The sequence below is a fragment of the Coregonus lavaretus genome (assembly GCF_964263955.1).
Source record: "Coregonus lavaretus genome assembly, contig: HAP1_SCAFFOLD_491, whole genome shotgun sequence".
Lineage (NCBI taxonomy): Eukaryota > Metazoa > Chordata > Actinopteri > Salmoniformes > Salmonidae > Coregonus > Coregonus lavaretus.
In genome coordinates, this window is record NW_028165046.1 from 281,677 (window position 1) to 301,092 (window position 19,416).

A 19,416-nucleotide genomic window follows, 5' to 3' on the forward strand; every position below is an offset into this window, starting at 1 on the left:
GAGGTAGGGGAGAAGGTCACCGGAGATGGTCTGGAGAAGAGAGGAGTGGATGGGGTCAAGCGGGCAGGTTGTTGGGCGGCCTGTAGTCACAAGTCGCAAGATTTTATCTGGAGAGAGAGGGGAGAAAGAAGTCAAAGCATAGGGTAGGGCAGTGTGAGCAGGACCAGCAGTGTCATTAGACTTAACAAACGAGGATCGGATGTCGTCAACCTTCTTTTCAAAGTGGTTGACAAAGTCATCCACAGAGAGGGAGGAGGGGGGGGGGGAGGAGGATTCAGCAGGGAGGAGAATGTGGCAAAGAGCTTCCTAGGGTTAGAGGCAGATGCTTGGAATTTAGAGTGGTAGAAAGTGGCCTTAGCAGCAGAAACAGATGAAGAAAAAGTAGAGAGGAGGGAGTGAAAAGATGCCAGGTCCGCAGGGAGTCTAGTTTTCTTCCATTTCCGCTCAGCTGCCCTCCTTGTAGATTTACTGTGTGATGTTGGAAAGCTACTACTCCTTGGAGATTCACTGTGTGATGATGGAAAGCTACTACTCCTTGTAGATTCACTGTGGTGATGGAAAGCTACTACTCCGTGTAGATTCACAGTGTCTGATGATGGAAAGCTACTACTCCTTGTAGATTCACTGTGTCTGATGATGGAAAGCTACTTCTCCTTGTAGATTCACTGTGGTGTTGGAAAGCTACTACTCCTTTTAGATTCACTGTGTGATGATGGAAAGCTACTACTCCTTGTAGATTCACTGTGTCTGCGGTTGGAAAGCTACTACTCCTTGTAGATACACTGTGTGATGATGGAAAGCTACTACTCCTTGTAGATTCACTGTGTCTGATAATGGAAAGCTACTACTCCTTGTATATTCATTGTGAGATGATAGAAAGCTACTACTCGTTGTAGATTCACTGTGTCTGCGGTTTGAAAGCTACTACTCCTTGTAGATTCACTGTGATGATGGAAAGCTACTACTCCTTTTAGATTCACTGTGTCTGCGGTTGGAAAGCTACTACTCCTTATAGATTCACTGTGTCTGATAATGGAAAGCTACTACTCCTTGTAGATTCACTGTGTGATGATGGAAAGCTACTACTCCTTGTAGATGTACTGTGTGAAGATGGAAAGCTACTACTCCTTGTAGATTCACTGTGGTGATGTTGGAAAGCTACTACTCCTTGTAGATTCACTGTGGTGTTGGAAAGCTACTACCCCTTGTAGATTCACTGTCTGATGATGGAAAGCTACTACTCCTTGTAGATTCACTGTGGTGATGGAAAGCTACTACTGCTTGTAGATTCACTGTGTGATGAATGAAAGCTACTACTCCTTGTAGATGTACTGTGTGATGATGGAAAGCTACTACTCCTTGTAGATTCACTGTGTGATGATGGAAAGCTACTACTCCTTGTAGTTTCACTGTGTGTGATGATGGAAAGCTACTACTCCTTGTAGATTCACTGTGTGGTGATGGAAAGCAACTACTCCTTGTAGATTCACTGTGTGATTATGGAAAGCTACTACTCCTTGTAGATTCACTGTGTGGTGATGGAAAGTTACTACTCCTTGTAGATTCACTGTGTGATATTGTAAAGCTACTACTCCATGTATATTCATTGTGTGTGATGATGGAAAGCTACTACTCCTTGTAGATTCACTGTGTGATGTTGGAAAGCTACTACTCCTTGTAGATTCTTTGTGCCTGCGTTTGGAAAGCTACTACTCCTTGTAGATTTACTGTGGTGATGTTGGAAAGCTCCTACTCCTTGTAGATTCACTGTGTGATGTTGTAAAGCTACTACTCCTTGTAGATTCACTGTGTGATGGTGGAAAGCTACTACTCCTTGTAGATTCACTCTGTCTGATGATGGAGAGCTACTTCTCCTTGTAGATTAACTGTGTGATGTTGGAAAGCTACTTCTCCTTGTAGATTCACTGTGATGATGGAAAGCTACTACTCCTTGTAGATTCACTGTGTCTGATTATGGAAAGCTACTACTCCTTGTAGATTCACTGTGTCTGATGATGGAAAGCTACTTCTCCTTGTAGATTCACTGTGGTGTTGGAAAGCTACTACTCCTTTTAGATTCACTGTGTGATGATGGAAAGCTACTACTCCTTGTAGATTCACTGTGTGATGTTGGAAAGCTACTACTCCTTGTAGATTCACTGTGAGATGATGGAAAGCTACTACTCCTTGTAGATTCACTGTGTCTGCGGTTGGAAAGCTACTACTCCTTGTAGATACACTGTGCGATGATGGAAAGCTACTACTCCTTGTAGATTCACTTTGTGATGATGGAAAGCTACTACTCCTTGTAGATTCACTGTGATGATGGAAAGCTACTACTCCTTGTAGATACACTGTGCGATGATGGAAAGCTACTACTCCTTGTAAATTCACTGTGTCTGATAATGGAAAGCTACTACTCCTTGTAGATTCACTGTGAGATGATAGAAAGCTACTACTCCTTGTAGATTCACTGTGATGATGGAAAGCTACTACTCCTTGTAGATTCACTGTGTCTGCGGTTTGAAAGCTACTACTCCTTGTAAATTCACTGTGATGATGGAAAGCTACTACTCCTTTTAGATTCACTGTGTCTGCGGTTGGAAAGCTACTACTCCTTGTAGATTCACTGTGTCTGATAATGGAAAGCTACTACTCCTTGTAGATTCACTGTGTGATGATGGAAAGCTACTACTCCTTGTAGATGTACTGTGTGATGATGGAAAGCTACTACTCCTTGTAGATTCACTGTGGTGATGTTGGAAAGCTACTACTCCTTGTAGATTCACTTTGGTGTTGGAAAGCTACTACCCCTTGTAGATTCACTCTGTCTGATGATGGAGAGCTACTTCTCCTTGTAGATTAACTGTGTGATGTTGGAAAGCTACTTCTCCTTGTAGATTCACTGAGATGATGGAAAGCTACTACTCCTTGTAGATTCACTGTGTCTGATGATGGAAAGCTACTTCTACTTGTAGATTCACTGTGGTGTTGGAAAGCTACTACTCCTTTTAGATTCACTGTGTGATGATGGAAAGCTACTACTCCTTGTAGATTCACTGTGTGATGTTGGAAAGCTACTACTCCTTGTAGATTCACTGTGAGATGATGGAAAGCTACTACTCCTTGTAGATTCACTGTGATGATGGAAAGCTACTACTCCTTGTAGATACACCGTGTGATGATGGAAAGCTACTACTCCTTGTAGATTCACTGTGTGATGATGGAAAGCTACTACTCCTTGTAGATTCACTGTGTCTGATAATGGAAAGCTACTACTCCTTGTAGATTCACTGTGAGATGATAGAAAGCTACTACTCCTTGTAGATTCACTGTGATGATGGAAAGCTACTACTCCTTGTAGATTCACTGTGTCTGCGGTTTGAAAGCTACTACTCCTTGTAGATTCACTGTGATGATGGAAAGCTACTACTCCTTGTAGATTCACTGTGTCTGCGGTTGGAAAGCTACTACTCCTTGTAGATTCACTGTGTCTGATAATGGAAAGCTACTACTCCTTGTAGATTCACTGTGTGATGATGGAAAGCTACTACTCCTTGTAGATTTACTGTGTGATGATGGAAAGCTACTACTCCTTGTAGATTCACTGTGGTGATGTTGGAAAGCTACTACTCCTTGTAGATTCACTGTGGTGTTGGAAAGCTACTACCCCTTGTAGATTCACTGTCTGATGATGGAAAGCTACTACTCCTTGTAGATTCGCTGTGGTGATGGAAAGCTACTTCTCCTTGTAGATTCACTGTGGTGTTGGAAAGCTACTACTCCTTGTAGATTCACTGTGTGATGATGGAAAGCTACTACTCCTTGTAGATTCACTGTGAGATGATGGAAAGCTACTACTCCTTGTAGATTCACTGTGTCTGCGGTTGGAAAGCTACTACTCCTTGTAGATACACTGTGCGATGATGGAAAGCTACTACTCCTTGTAGATTCACTGTGTCTGATAATGGAAAGCTACTACTCCTTGTAGATTCACTGTGAGATGATAGAAAGCTACTACTCCTTGTAGATTCACTGTGGTGTTGGAAAGCTACTACTCCTTTTAGATTCACTGTGTGATGATGGAAAGCTACTACTCCTTGTAGATTCACTGTGTGATGTTGGAAAGCTACTACTCCTTGTAGATTCACTGTGAGATGATGGAAAGCTACTACTCCTTGTAGATTCACTGTGATGATGGAAAGCTACTACTCCTTGTAGATACACTGTGCGATGATGGAAAGCTACTACTCCTTGTAGATTCACTCTGTGATGATGGAAAGCTACTACTCCTTGTAGATTCACTGTGTCTGATAATGGAAAGCTACTACTCCTTGTAGATTCACTGTGAGATGATAGAAAGCTACTACTCCTTGTAGATTCACTGTGATGATGGAAAGCTACTACTCCTTGTAGATTCACTGTGTCTGCGGTTTGAAAGCTACTACTCCTTGTATATTCACTGTGATGATGGAAAGCTACTACTCCTTGTAGATTCACTGTGTCTGCGGTTGGAAAGCTACTACTCCTTGTAGATTCACTGTGTGATGTTGGAAAGCTACTACTCCTTGTAGATTCACTGTGATGATGGAAAGCTACTACTCCTTGTAGATTCACTGTGTCTGCGGTTGGAAAGCTACTACTCCTTGTAGATACACTGTGCGATGATGGAAAGCTACTACTCCTTGTAGATTCACTGTGTCTGATAATGGAAAGCTACTACTCCTTGTAGATTCACTGTGAGATGATAGAAAGCTACTACTCCTTGTAGATTCACTGTGGTGTTGGAAAGCTACTACTCCTTTTAGATTCACTGTGTGATGATGGAAAGCTACTACTCCTTGTAGATTCACTGTGTGATGTTGGAAAGCTACTACTCCTTGTAGATTCACTGTGAGATGATGGAAAGCTACTACTCCTTGTAGATTCACTCTGTGATGATGGAAAGCTACTAATCCTTGTAGATTCACTGTGTCTGATAATGGAAAGCTACTACTCCTTGTAGATTCACTGTGAGATGATAGAAAGCTACTACTCCTTGTAGAGTCACTGTGATGATGGAAAGCTACTACTCCTTGTAGATTCACTGTGTCTGCGGTTTGAAAGCTACTACTCCTTGTAGATTCACTGTGATGATGGAAAGCTACTACTCCTTATAGATTCACTGTGTCTGCGGTTGGAAAGCTACTACTCCTTGTAGATTCACTGTGTCTGATAATGGAAAGCTACTACTACTTGTAGATTCACTGTGTGATGATGGAAAGCTACTACTCCTTGTAGATTTACTGTGTGATGATGGAAAGCTACTACTCCTTGTAGATTCACTGTGGTGATGTTGGAAAGCTATTACTCCTTGTAGATTCACTGTGGTGTTGGAAAGCTACTACCCCTTGTAGATTCACTGTCTGATGATGAACAGCTACTACTCCTTGTAGATTCGCTGTGGTGATGGAAAGCTACTACTCCTTGTAGATTCACAGTGTCTGATGATGGAAAGCTACTACTCCTTGTAGATTCACTTTGTCTGATGATGGAAAGCTACTTCTCCTTGTAGATTCACTGTGGTGTTGGAAAGCTACTACTCCTTTTAGATTCACTGTGTGATGATGGAAAGCTACTACTCCTTGTAGATTCACTGTGTGATGTTGGAAAGCTACTACTCCTTGTAGATTCACTGTGAGATGATGGAAAGCTACTACTCCTTGTAGATTCACTGTGATGATGGAAAGCTACTACTCCTTGTAGATTCACTGTGTCTGCGGTTGGAAAGCTACTACTCCTTGTAGATACACTGTGCGATGATGGAAAGCTACTACTCCTTGTAGATTCACTGTGTCTGATAATGGAAAGCTAATACTCCTTGTAGATTCACTGTGAGATGATAGAAAGCTACTACTAATTGTAGATTCACTTTGATGATGGAAACCTACTACTCCTTGTAGATTCACTGTGTCTGCGGTTTGAAAGCTACTACTCCTTGTAGATTCAATGTGATGATGGAAAGCTACTACTCCTTTTAGATTCACTGTGTCTGCGGTTGGAAAGCTACTACTCCTTATAGATTCACTGTGTCTGATAATGGAAAGCTACTGCTCCTTGTAGATTCCCTGTGTGATGATGGAAAGCTACTACTCCTTGTAGATGTACTGTGTGATGATGGAAAGCTACTACTCCTTGTAGATTCACTGTGGTGATGTTGGAAAGCTACTACTCCTTGTAGATTCACTGTGGTGTTGGAAAGCTTCTACCCCTTGTAGATTCACTGTCTGATGATGGAAAGCTACTACTCCTTGTAGATTCACTGTGTGATGAATGAAAGCTACTACTCCTTGTAGATGTACTGTGTGATGATGGAAAGCTACTACTCCTTATAGATTCACTGTGTCTGATAATGGAAAGCTACTACTCCTTGTAGATTCACTGTGTGATGATGGAAAGCTACTACTCCTTGTAGATGTACTGTGTGATGATGGAAAGCTACTACTCCTTGTAGATTCACTGTGGTGATGGAAAGCTTCTACTGCTTGTAGATTCACTGTGTGATGAATGAAAGCTACTACTCCTTGTAGATGTACTGTGTGATGATGGAAAGCTACTACTCCTTGTAGATTCACTGTGTGATGATGGAAAGCTACTACTCCTTGTAGATTCACTGTGTGATGATGGAAAGCTACTACTCCTTGTAGTTTCACTGTGTGTGATGATGGAAAGCTACTTCTCCTTGTAGATTCACTCTAGTGATGGAAAGATACTACTCCTTGTAGATTCACTGTGGTGATGGAAAGCTACCTCTCCTTGTAGATTCACTGTGGTGATGGAAAGATACTACTCCTTTTAGATTCACTGTGTGGTGATGGAAAGCAACTACTCCTTGTAGATTCACTGTGTGATGATGAAAAGCTACTACTCCTTGTAGATTCACTGTGTGATGATGGAAAGCTACTACTCCTTGTAGATTCACTGTGTGATTATGGAAAGCTACTACTCCTTGTAGATTCACTGTGTGATGTTGTAAATCTACTACTCCTTGTAGATTCACTGTGTGATGATGGAAAGCTACTACTCCTTGTAGATTCACTGTGGTGATGGAAAGCGACTACTCCTTGTAGATTCACTGTGATGTTGGAAAGCTACTACTCCTTGTAGATTAATTGTGTGATGATGGAAAGCTACTACTCCTTGTAGATTCACTGTGTGATGATGGAAAGCTACTACTCCTTGTAGATTCACTGTGTGGTGATGGAAAGCTACTACTCCATGTAGATTCACCGTGTGATGTTGTAAAGCTACTACTCCTCGTAGATTCACTGTGTGGTGATGGAAATCTACTACTGCTTGTAGATTCACTGTGTGATGTTGGAAAGCTACTACTCCTTGTAAATTCACTGTGTGGTGATGGAAAGCTACTACTCCTTGTAGATTCACTGTGTGATGATGGAAAGCTACTACTCCTTGTAGATTCACTGTGTGGTGATTTGAAAGCTACTACTCCTTGTAGATTCACTGTGTGATGATGGAAAGCGGCACCATCTATGATGTATTTCCAAAAGCTTTATGTTTTAAAAACGTCTCTGCCTGTTTCTTTGTTCTGTATTCCAAGTCAGAGAGGATGTGATGCACGTAACAGATCCATGGTGACGTCACCAACAGTCCACTCACAAACACACACCAGATTTGGATGTTTTTATGCTACACGGTGAGAACATCATGAGGACCGGTAAGCCCCCAGTACATCACTCTGTTGCAAGCTTTGGAGAAAATGCCCCAACATCACCCCCGCTTCCTACTGGACTCCTCTCCTGAAGACACATTCCAGGGTAGGAAATGGATTGACAACTTGAAACTTCCATTGACTTTTACTTTCTACAAGTATTCCTGTGGTAACTACCTAGCACTCTGATATACATATGGAAGGTATCCTCAGATAGCGATGGCTTCATAGCACCAGGCAAGCTTCTGTCAGATAGCAGTGGCTTAATGAGACCAGGCAAGCTTCTGTCAGATAGCGATGGCTTCATATGACCAGGCAAGCTTCTGTCAGATAGCAGCGGCTTCATGGGACCAGGCAAGTTTATGTCAGATAGCGATGGCTTCATGAGACCAGGCAAGCTTCTGTCAGATAGCAGTGGCTTCATATGACCAGGCAAGCTTCTGTCAGATAGCAGCGGCTTCATGGGACCAGGCAAGTTTATGTCAGATAGCGATGGCTTCATGAGACCAGGCAAGCTTCTGTCAGATAGCAGTGGCTTCATGGGACCAGGCAAGCTTCTGTCAGATAGCGATGGCTTCATGGGACCAGGCAAGCTTCTGTCAGATAGCAGTGGCTTCATGGGACCAGGCAAGCTTCTGTCAGATAGCAGCGGCTTCATGGGACCAGGCAAGCTTATGTCAGATAGCGATGGCTTCATGAGACCAGGCAAGCTTCTGTCAGATAGCAGCGGCTTCATGAGACCAGGTAAGCTTCTGTCAGATAGCAGCGGCTTCATGGGACCAGGCAAGCTTATGTCAGATAGCGATGGCTTCATGAGACCAGGTAAGCTTCTGTCAGATAGCAGCGGCTTCATGAGACCAGGTAAGCTTCTGTCAGATAGCAGCGGCTTCATGAGACCAGTTAAGCTTATGTCAGATAGCAGTGGCTTCATGAGACCAGGTAAGCTTATGTCAGATAGCAGTGGCTTCATGAGACCAGGCAAGCTTATGTCATCTCCACACTGAGAAAATAAATACCAACATACCGCACTAGAGCAAAAAGCACATGCTGCCAAAGTGAACAGCAGTTTCTGACAGATGATGCTGAACAGGGTCTGCTTGATGAGAGAGTATCTGTGTTGCTCCTTGATGGTGATGACCCAGAGAGTATCCGTGTTCCTGCTTGATGGTGATGACCCAGAGAGTATCCTTGTTCCTCCTTGATGGTGATGACCCAGAGAGTATCCTTGTTCCTCCTTGATGGTGATGACCCAGAGAGTATCCGTGTTCCTGCTTGATGGTGATGACCCAGAGAGTATCCTTGTTCCTGCTTGATGGTGATGACCCAGAGAGTATCCTTGTTCCTCCTTGATGGTGATGACCCAGAGAGTATCCTTGTTCCTCCTTGATGGTGATGACCCAGAGAGTATCCTTGTTCCTGCTTGATGGTGATGACCCAGAGAGTATCCTTGTTCCTGCTTGATGGTGATGACCCAGAGAGTATCCTTGTTCCTGCTTGATGGTGATGACCCAGAGAGTATCCGTGTTCCTCCTTGATGGTGATGACCCAGAGAGTATCCTTGTTCCTCCTTGATGGTGATGACCCAGAGAGTATCCGTGTTCCTCCTTGATGGTGATGACCCAGAGAGTATCCTTGTTCCTCCTTGATGGTGATGACCCAGACCTGATCATGGATTTAAGGAAGCTGAATGGCAAACCACAATCCTCATTCTAGCCCTTTTGGGAGGAAGTACAGAAGTATGTTGACCAATACACAGCTCAAGTCAACGATCACAGACATGGGGAGTACTAGTTCTTACCTTTTGCTATATCAGTGGAGGACTTGCGTGACACAGTGGAAAAGCGGCTTCCACCAGAAACTAAAATCCCATCAACACAGTGACTGCGACTGCAGTTTACACCCAAGAATCCATGGTCCAAGTCTGCTCTCCAGTACACAGGAAGGGTTGACCTCAAGTTAATGGTCCAATCTCGGGCAATCAATTAGGAAGGGACATCAGGACTCAAAGTTTGTTGCAGGACAGTGGAACTACATGAAACAGTTTGCCTGCATGTGGCAGCAGGAGTGTGAAATGTTAAGTGTGGATGATGAGGCAATCATCCCAGTCGGAGGACCTGGCCAGCCTGTAGGTGTAACAGAGGCAGGTCTTTAAGCATTGCTCATATGACTGGGACAGTTCTAGCAGCTGCCGACTGCATCAGCGGAATTGTACCAATCTATCATGTTGATCCCAGACATCCCAGCATCTCAATCTGGGTCATTTTTATAATGAGAAAGTGCATGTCACTGTCAAGGACAAGGTTTTCCAGCCATCCAGCCCTCTTCGACACACAAATCTCAGCATCTTTAGACAGGGGGCGCAACTTTGGTTTTAGAAGTGGGGGGGGACATAATTATAATTATTTATTTTTTTTATCCAGTGAGATAAACATTCCAAACAGCCTACCTGACCGTTCGGAGGTGTCCGCATGGTCCTAAAGCAAACCGTTGCCTTGTTTTGTATCACATTCCAATTATAAAACTGGGGGTGACAAAAATGCAATTACAGAATGTGGGGGGGACATGTCCCCCCGTCCCCAGTGAAAGTTGCGTACCTGTCTTTAGAAGATGGAACTACAGTGAAGATTGAGTCTCTCTCAACAAATTAATCTTGATAATTCAATCTGATGGTGGGCCAGACCACAGAACCACCTATAGCTCTGTTCTGTTCAAGCATGCCTCACACTCCTGTTTATTCAACTGGATCTTGACATGCTTATCACCTGTAGAACAGCACCAGGTGACAGCTGGGCCAACCCTGCCAAGAGCGTGAATTCCCTTCTAAACTTGGGACTGCAGGGAACAGCCCTGGCCAGGGAGAAGATGGAAAAATCAAAGGAGAAGCGTGTGAAGAAGTGTAGCACAATGACGAGCCTACATGAAACAATCACCAAAACACCCAGACCTGAAAGGGACCTTTGAAACAGCATAAATCATGTTGCAGCTCTTGTGAGTGATTGGTTTGACCGACTTAAGTGGAAGGAACACACATTGAAGTACATCAGCCCGCAACACAGGGTGAAATTGCCAATATTGCGCAACAATTCAACATCATTGATTATAGAAGTTGACACGATACATGACCTCAGCAGGAAGGACCTTGACAAGGAACGGTACAAGCAATTCCAGGACAGACATTTGAAGATGTCTCAATACATGGTGCAGATCAAGACATGTGAAGGAGATTATCCATGGTGGAACCGCACTAATCCTCCATGCCTGCCAGAATAACCATTCAAGAAATGAAGGTTTGTGCCTGATCCAACATTGACAGCAGTCAGACATGAGTACCAGAAATGTGATTTTCTGTACAGCTTGGACACCACTGCCAAGGCCTTCTATAACAGCCAACAGAGAAGTGAAGAGGAGTGCTGTTATGGTCAGTGCAAAGGTGAGAGAAACCATCAACTGTGTTGAATGTGAGAAAACAAGGTGCTTGTATGACAAAATTAAACTGTCTAGACAAAAACAGAAAACTGTCCAATTCATTTGGGATGAGAAATGTTTTATACAGTATGTGGTTCAGAGCTGTTTCAATAAGACAGTCCATATCACCAGGTAATGGCTTTCAATAAGACAGTCCATATCAACAGGTAATGGCTTTCAATAAGACAGTCCATATCAACAGGTAATGGCTTTCAATAAGACAGTCCATATCAACAGGTAATGGCTTTCAATAAGACAGTCCATATCACCAGGTAATGGCTTTCAATAAGACAGTCCATATCACCAGCAGGTAATGACTTTCAATAAGACAGTCCATATCAACAGGTAATGGCTTTCAATAAGACAGTCCATATCACCAGGTAATGGCTTTCAATAAGACAGTCCATATCACCAGCAGGTAATGGCTTTCAATAAGACAGTCCATATCAACAGGTAATGGCTTTCAATAAGACAGTCCATATCACCAGGTAATGGCTTTCAATAAGACAGTCCATATCAACAGGTAATGGCTTTCAATAAGACAGTCCATATCAACAGGTAATGGCTTTCAATAAGACAGTCCATATCAACAGGTAATGGCTTTCAATAAGACAGTCCATATCACCAGGTAATGGCTTTCAATAAGACAGTACATATCACCAGCAGGTAATGGCTTTCAATAAGACAGTCCATATCACCAGCAGGTAATGGCTTTCAATAAGACAGTCCATATCACCAGCAGGTAATGGCTTTCAATAAGACAGTCCATATCACCAGCAGGTAATGGCTTTCAATAAGACAGTCCATATCACCAGCAGGTAATGGCTTTCAATAAGACAGTCCATATCACCAGCAGGTAATGGCTTTCAATAAGACAGTCCATATCACCAGCAGGTAATGGCTTTCAATAAGACAGTCCATATCACCAGCAGGTAATGGCTTTCAATAAGACAGTCCATATCACCAGCAGGTAATGGCTTTCAATAAGACAGTCCATATCACCAGCAGGTAATGGCTTTCAATAAGACAGTCCATATCAACAGGTAATGGCTTTCAATAAGACAGTCCATATCACCAGGTAATGGCTCTAACCTGTGGAATAAAAGAGTGAGACACAGTATTAATCAGCAGTCCCAGATGTGTGTCCACTGTGGATGTCCAGATGTGTGTCCACTGTGGATGTCCACATGTGTGTCCACTGTGGATGTCCAGATGTGTGTCCACTGTGGATATTCAGATGTGTCCCCACTGTGGATGTCCAGATGTGTCCCCACTGTGGATGTCCAGATGTGTGTCCACTGTGGATGTCCAGATGTGTGTCCACTGTGGATGTCCAGATGTGTGTCCACTGCGGATGTCCCGATGTTCTTAAAGGGGGAAGAGGTGGTGAGGCTCAATCAACAATTCAAAAAAGTCAGGTCCATGAGCACTGTGTATCAACAAGAAGGAAAGCAGTTCATTACAAGAAAAAAAAACACTATAGAGACCAGAACATGCCACTTGGTATCAAATCTGTCAATGTGCCCTTGAGCAAGGCACTTAACACTAATTACTCCAGGGTTGCTGTTGATAATGGCTGATCCCTGGCCGTGACCCCACTCTCCTACCTGTGTTTTAGGGGAGTGGGATATGCAAAAAACACATTTCCATTTCATACCACACACTTTTACAGGTCACACACTTGTACATATGTGAAACAGGACAAATATAAGCACCCCCCCCATTTGAAATTTTGAATTTGGAGTCAATTTTAGATATTTCTTCCTTTTTTTTTTTGCTCGCCTCTGTTATACAGTCAATTAAATTTGTATGGCCTTATGTAACATTAGAGCGTCATTGGCCCCTCCTGTAGCTCAGTTGGTAGAGCATGGCGCTTGCAACGCCAGGGTTGTGGGTTCGATTCCCACGGGGGGCCAGTATGAAAAATGTATGCACTCACTAACTGTAAGTCGCTCTGGATAAGAGCGTCTGCTAAAAGTTATATGGTCACACAGCATTCTCTCTCTCTCTGTCTAGGCCTGGTGATGTCAGCTATAACGGTGCTCATCTTGGTGTTGTATTTTGTCATCGAGACGTTTGTAATAGAAGGTGAGATTTTTTTTTTATGGGCAACGAGCATGCAGGACATTGTCATGTTGATGTACAGGTCGAGTCAATAATGTTGTTGTTATGTTAATATTGTTGTTGTTGTGCTAATAATGTTGTTGTGTATATATAAGAATAATATGAATATAATATTTAATATGTTGTTGTTTCCAGGTTGTGTGTGGCTAGCAGGGTGTACTCCTGTATATATATATATATTAATATTGATTAATATAATATTTAATATGTTGTTGTTTCCAGGTTGTGTGTGGCTAGCAGGGTGTACTCCTGTATATATATATATTAATATTGATTAATATAATATTTAATATGTTGTTGTTTCCAGGTTGTGTGTGGCTAGCAGAGTGTACTCCTGTATATATATATATTAATATTGATTAATATAATATTTAATATGTTGTTGTTTCCAGGTTGTGTGTGGCTAGCAGGGTGTACTCCTGTGTATATATATATTAATATTGATTAATATAATATTTAATATGTTATTGTTTCCAGGTTGTGTGTGGCTAGCAGGGTGTACTCCTGTATATATATATATTAATATTTATTAATATAATATTTAATATGTTGTTGTTTCCAGGTTGTGTGTGGCTAGCAGGGTGTACTCCTGTGTATATATATATTAATATTGATTAATATAATATTTAATATGTTGTTGTTTCCAGGTTGTGTGTGGCTAGCAGGGTGTACTCCTGTGTATATATATATTAATATTTATTAATATAATATTTAATATGTTGTTGTTTCCAGGTTGTGTGTGGCTAGCAGGGTGTACTCCTGTGTATATATATATTAATATTGATTAATATAATATTTAATATGTTGTTGTTTCCAGGTTGTGTGTGGCTAGCAGGGTGTACTCCTGTATATATATATATATTAATATTGATTAATATAATATTTAATATGTTGTTGTTTCCAGGTTGTGTGTGGCTAGCAGAGTGTACTCCTGTATATATATATATTAATATTTATTAATATAATATTTAATATGTTGTTGTTTCCAGGTTGTGTGTGGCTAGCAGAGTGTACTCCTGTATATATATATATTAATATTTATTAATATAATATTTAATATGTTGTTGTTTCCAGGTTGTGTGTGGCTAGCAGGGTGTACTCCTGTATATATATATATTAATATTGATTAATATAATATTTAATATGTTGTTGTTTCCAGGTTGTGTGTGGCTAGCAGGGTGTACTCCTGTATATATATATTAATATTTATTAATATAATATTTAATATGTTGTTGTTTCCAGGTTGTGTGTGGCTAGCAGGGTGTACTCCTGTGTATATATATATTAATATTGATTAATATAATATTTAATATGTTGTTGTTTCCAGGTTGTGTGTGGCTAGCAGGGTGTACTCCTGTGTATATATATATTAATATTTATTAATATAATATTTAATATGTTGTTGTTTCCAGGTTGTGTGTGGCTAGCAGGGTGTACTCCTGTATATATATATATTAATATTGATTAATATAATATTTAATATGTTGTTGTTTCCAGGTTGTGTGTGGCTAGCAGGGTGTACTCCTGTATATATATATATATATATATTAATATTGATTAATATAATATTTAATATGTTGTTGTTTCCAGGTTGTGTGTGGCTAGCAGGGTGTACTCCTGTATATATATATATATATATATATATATATATTAATATTTATTAATATAATATTTAATATGTTGTTGTTTCCAGGTTGTGTGTGGCTAGCAGGGTGTACTCCTGTATATATATATATATATATATTAATATTTATTAATATAATATTTAATATGTTGTTGTTTCCAGGTTGTGTGTGGCTAGCAGGGTGTACTCCTGTATATATATATATATATATATTAATATTGATTAATATAATATTTAATATGTTGTTGTTTCCAGGTTGTGTGTGGCTAGCAGAGTGTACTCCTGTATATACACTACTGTTCAAAGGTTTGGGGGCACTTAGAAATTATCTTGTTTTCCATGAAAACATACATGAAATGAGTTATGAATAGGAAATATATCAAAATGCATAGGAAATGTAGTCATTGACAAGGTTAGAAATAATGATTTTTAATTGAAATAATAATTGTGTCCTTCAAACTTTGTTTTCATCAAAGAATCCTCCATTTGCAGCATTTACAGCCTTGCAGACCTTTGGCATTCTAGTTGTCAATTTGTTGAGGTAATCTGAAGAGATTTCACCCCATGCTTCCTGAAGCACCTCCCACAAGTTGGATTGGCTTGATGGGCACTTCTTACGTACCATACGGTCAAGCTGCTCCCACAACAGCTCAATAGGGTTGAGATCTGGTGACTGTGCTGGCCACTCCATTATAGACAGAATACCAGCTGACTGCTTCTTCCCTAAATAGTTATTGCATAGTTTGGAGCTGTGCTTTGGGTCATTGTCCTGTTGTAGGAGGATATTGGCTCCAATCAAGCACCGTCCTCAGGGTTTGGCATGGCGTTGCTAAATGGAGCCTTCCTTCTTCAAGATCCCTTTTACCCTGTACAAATCTCCCACTTTACCACCACCAAAGCACCCCCAGACCATCACATTGCCTCCACCATGCTTGACAGATGGAATCAAGCACTCCTCCAGCATCTTTTCATTTGCGTCTCACAAATGTTCTTCTTTTTGATCCGAACACCTCAAACTTCGATTCGTCTGTCCATAACACTTTTTTCCAATCTTCCTCTGTCCAGTGTTCTTTTGCCCATCTTAATCTTTTATTTTTATTGGCCAGTCTGAGATATGGCCTTTTTTTTTTACTCTGCCTAGAAGGTCAGCATCCCGGAGTCGCCTCTTCACTGTTAACGTTGAGACTGGTGTTTTGCGGGTACTATTTAATGAAGCTGCCAGTTGAGGACCAGTGAGGCGTCTGTTTCTCAAACTAGACACTAATGTATTTGTCCTCTTGCTCAGTTGTGCACTGGGGCCTCCCACTCCTCTTTCTTTTCTGGTTAGAGCCAGTTTGCGCTGTTCTATGAAGGGAGTAGTACACAGCATTGTACGAGATCTTCAGTTTCTTGGCAATTTCTCGCATGGAATAGCCTTCATTTCTCAGAACAAGAATAGACTGACGAGTTTCAGAAGAAAGTTATTTGTTTCTGGCCATTTTGAGCCTGTAATCGAACCCACAATTGCTGATGCTCCAGATACTCAACTAGTCTCAAGAAGGCCAGTTTTATTGCTTCTTTAATCAGCACAACAGTTTTCAGCTGTGCTAACATAATTGCAAAAGGGTTTTCTAATACTGAGCTACTATAGTATGCAAAAAAGGAAATGATATTATTTTATACTAATACAATTGCTCAGAGAAATATATATATATATATATATATATATATATATATATATTTTTTTTTTTATTCAAAAAGGTAGGGGTCAAAATTATTGACACCCCTAAAGATTCTTACAAATAAAGTAGTCAAAAGTTTAATATTTGGTCCCATATTTCTAGCACGCAATGACTACATCAAGCTTGTGATTTTACAAACTTGTTGAATGCCTTTGAAGTTGTGTTTCAGAAAGGGGTGGAAAGAGAAATATCCTCAAGTAGAAGCATTGTTACTTTAATTACATTTTACTCAAGTAGAAGACAACTACCGGTGTAACAAAATCTAATCAAATCAAATGTTATTTGTCACATACACGTGTTTAGCAGATGTTATTGCGGGTGTAGTAAAATGCTTGTGCTTCTAGCTCCGACAGTGCAGTAATATCTAACAAGTAATATCTAACAAGTTCACAACATATACCCAATAAACACAAATCTGGTAAGGAATGGAATTTAAGAATATATACATATATGGTCGAGCAATGACAGAGCGGCATGGACTAAGACACAGTAGAATATTAAATCAAATCAAATCAAATCAAATTTTATTGGTCACATGCGCCGAATACAACAGGTGCAGACATTACAGTGAAATGCTTACTTACAGCCCTTAACCAACAGTGCATTTATTTTAAACAAAAAAAAAGTAAGAATAAAACAACAACAAAAAAAGTGTTGAGAAAAAAAAGAGCAGAAGTAAAATAAAGTGACAGTAGGGAGGCTATATATACAGGGGGGTACCGTTGCAGAGTCAATGTGCGGGGGCACCGGCTAGTTGAGGTAGTTGAGGTAATATGTACATGTGGGTAGAGTTAAAGTGACTATGCATAAATACTTAACAGAGTAGCAGCAGCGTAAAAAGGATGGGGTGGGGGGGCAGTGCAAATAGTCCGGGTAGCCATGATTAGCTGTTCAGGAGTCTTATGGCTTGGGGGTAGAAGCTGTTGAGAAGTCTTTTGGACCTAGACTTGGCATTATTTGGCATTATTATTATAGAATAGAATGCAGTATATACATATGAGATGAGTAGTGCAAGATATGGAAACATTATTAAAGTGACTAGTGTTCCATTTCTTAAAGTGGCCAGTGATTTCAATAGGCAGCAGCAGCCTCTAATGTGCTAGTGATGGCTATTTAACAGTCTGATGGCCTTGAGATAGAAGCTGTTTTTCATTCTCTCGGTCCCAGCTTTGATGCACCTGTACTGACCTCGCCTTCTGGATGATAGTAGGGGTGAACAGGCAGTGGCTCGGGTGGTTGATGTCTTTGATGATCTTTTTGGCCTTCCTGTGACATCGAGTGCTGTAGGTGTCTTGAAGGGCGGGTAGTTTGCCCCCGGTAATGAGTTCGGCAGACCGCACCACCCTCTGGAGAGCCCTGCGGTTGCGGGCGGTGCAGTTGCCGTACCAGGCGGTGATACAGCCCGACAGGATGCTCTCAATTGTGCATCTGCAAAAGTTTGTGAGGGTTTTAGGGGCCAAGCCAAATTTATTCAGCCTCCTGAGGTTGAAGAGGCTCTGTTGCGCCTTCTTCACCACACTGTCTGCGTGAGTGGACCATTTCTGTCAGTGATGTGTCCGCCAAGGAACTTGAAGCTTTCCACCTTCTCCACTGCGGTCCCGTCGATGTGGATATGGGGGTGCACCCTCTGCTGTTTTCTGAAGTCCACGATCATCTCCTTTGTTTTCTTGACGTTGAGTGAGAGGTTATTTCCCTGGCACCACACTCCCAAAGACTCAAGTAAAAGTAAAAAGCTGCTCATTTAAAAAGTACTCAGAGTAAAAGTAATTGAGTTACTTTAAAACATTGACCTTATTTATAGCTAAAGGTTAGGGGAAAATAATTAAGAAAAAATACATTTTATTAATTTACTCCAGTTAGGGGAGGGGGTGGTAGGGTTAGGGGAAAATAATAAAGAAGGAAAATATATTTTTATATGATATATGTTTAAAATAATATATATATATATTTACAAAAATATATATATACACTACCGGTCAAAAGTTTTAGAACACCTACTCATTCAAGGGTTTTTCTTTATTTTTACTATTTTCTACATATTAGAATAATAGTGAAGACATCAAAACTATGAAATAACACATATGGAATCATGTAGTAACCAAAAAAGTGTTACACAAATCAAAATATATTTCCTATTTGAGATTCTTCAAAGTAGCCACCCTTTGCCTTGATGAAAGCTTTGCACACTCTTATACACACTCTCACAGTTATATGACTTACTGAGACTCTGGCTTTTAGATTAACATTATTGTAATTTACACAAACTACAGTACATTCAGTGCATTCGGAAAGTATTCAGACCCCTTGACTTTCCAACATTTTGTTACGTTACAGCCTTATTCTATCATGGATTAAATACAAAACAAATCCTCAGCAATCTACACACAATACCCCCAAAAAAAAAAAGGTTTTTAGAAATTTTGGCAGATATATTAAACATAAAAAACAGAAATACCTTATTTACATAAGTATTCAAACCCTTTGCTATGAGACTGGAAATTGAGCTCAGGTTCATCCTGTTTCCATTGATCATCCTTGAGATGTTTCTACAACTTGATTTGAGTCCACCTGTGGATAATTCAATTGATTGGACATGATTTGGAAAGGCACACACCTGTCTATATAAGGTCCCACAGTTGACAGTGCATGTCAGAGCAAAAACCAAGCCATGAGGTTGAAGGAATTGTCCATAGAGCTCAGAGACAGGATTGTGTTGAGGCACAGCTCTGGGGAAGGGTACCAAAACATTTCTGCAGCACTGAAGGTCCCCA

The 19,416-nt window shown here is 40.8% G+C and overlaps 1 protein-coding gene across 1 annotated transcript in view; it reads left to right on the top strand.

Annotated features, from left to right (window-relative positions):
- LOC311116357 (plasma membrane calcium-transporting ATPase 3-like) overlaps positions 1 to 19,416 on the top strand; it is a gene marked incomplete at both ends in the record, with an annotated part of 155,728 nt that overhangs the window by 85,268 nt on the left and 51,044 nt on the right. The window contains one exon of the mRNA XM_084191446.1: positions 13,193 to 13,264. Within this exon, the coding sequence (XP_084047572.1) occupies positions 13,193 to 13,264 (72 nt within the window). The remainder of the gene's footprint in view (positions 1 to 13,192; positions 13,265 to 19,416) is intronic.